Consider the following 1,392-nt stretch of genomic DNA (forward strand, 5'->3'; position numbering starts at 1 on the left):
CGGTCAAACTAAGCGGCTCAGCTTTCCCCTCGGACACATGTTTGTGGAAATCCAAGACAAAACTTATAGTGCTGCCATCTTATATCAAATTTTACAACTAGTAATCCACACATTTGCCGTACGAAGTCTTGTTTTGTGGATGATAAGAGATGCCAGTTTTACTTCTCACCACTTTTACTTAGCTGTCTGCGTACTGATAGCTTGCCATGAGTTCACTGATGCTGCTTTTACCCATTTGTGAACCTTTAAGATTCCAAATCTGGATCATATTTATTTGATATGGTGAGGTCATTTACAGAAATAAGTAGGTTTTGATTAACTGCTCTGCTATAACATTCCACCGCTAGACGACTCTGCACTCTGCTCATTACAGACGAGAGGGCAGCACTATCGTCCCCGGTTTGCCGCGTCACATGGCAAAGACCCGAGCGGCGAACACCGACGATGACAGCAGAGCAGAGATTATACCTGCGCACGAGAATGACTGCCCAAGTGTAATGGTAACAACATGGTCTTGACGTTATTGTATGAACACAGAGCGAGATGGGGCCGATTTGACACGCCAAAGCGATTCCAGTTGCTCAGGCTCAGCTATTTGCATTCCAGCAGCCGTCTCTTTGGAAACGTCTGAATGCAGCAGAATAGCAATTTTCACACCAAACCCACTTAAACTTCCGAGGCACAACATTGACCTACACTATCACACCAAACACGACTAGGCGGCAGGTATCAAACACGGACGTTCCGACTGCTCGTTGGCTTGTACCGGCGGGTCACCACGTTGAACGTGAATGAGCCCACAGCCGCAATGCGCAGCACAGCTGATCTGGGCTTGCGGGTGACAAACAGCACTGTAGCCGTCCGAAGGCCGAAGGCCTGCACTTATACACTTTCCAGTCGACCTGCGACCGTCACTCGCTTCTGAACCCCCTGTCAGCGTCCGCACGGAGCCCACACCGCAGGACGCAAGCCAAAGAATGGGCACGGCGACCGAAATCAACTTATTAGGAAAGCCACTTCCCTTCCCCACCTCTCGCTCCACCACCATCCACTTGCGCCCGCTCCCCCTCCGTCGCACGGGCTGCGCACGCCCTTGCCGCTCGCCTGCATCCCGACCGCGCCGCCTAGGCCCGCCCGTGCGCTGCCCGCACGCCCGCTTATCGCAGTTCGGCGATGTGCACGCTGGCACCAAACACTCGCTGCAGCTCCGCCTCATAGTGCTGCATCTCGCGCTTCATCACGTCCATGCAGGGACCGAGCAGGCGCTCGAACGCCTCGCGGTCGAGGAAAGCCAGCCGCACCGGGCCGTCGGCGTAGGCGGACGCCGCGCGCGGGTTCTTGGTGATGAGCGCCAGCTCGCCCAGGTAGCCGCCCTTCTCGATGGTGTTGATC

General features: G+C 54.8%; 1 protein-coding gene across 1 annotated transcript in view; it reads right to left on the reverse strand.

Annotated features, from left to right (window-relative positions):
* Positions 1 to 258: 258 nt before the first annotated feature.
* Positions 259 to 1,392, reverse strand: part of Pka-R2 (cAMP-dependent protein kinase type II regulatory subunit) — a 29,975-nt gene continuing 28,841 nt past the window's right edge. The window contains exon 9 of the mRNA XM_037237569.1: positions 259 to 1,391. Coding sequence (XP_037093464.1) covers positions 1,158 to 1,391 — 234 coding nt within the window. The 3' untranslated portion in view covers positions 259 to 1,157. The remainder of the gene's footprint in view (position 1,392) is intronic.

This window comes from Pollicipes pollicipes, unplaced genomic scaffold, assembly GCF_011947565.3.
Source record: "Pollicipes pollicipes isolate AB1234 unplaced genomic scaffold, Ppol_2.1 Scaffold_7261;HRSCAF=8764_pilon_pilon_pilon, whole genome shotgun sequence".
NCBI lineage: Eukaryota > Metazoa > Arthropoda > Thecostraca > Pollicipedomorpha > Pollicipedidae > Pollicipes > Pollicipes pollicipes.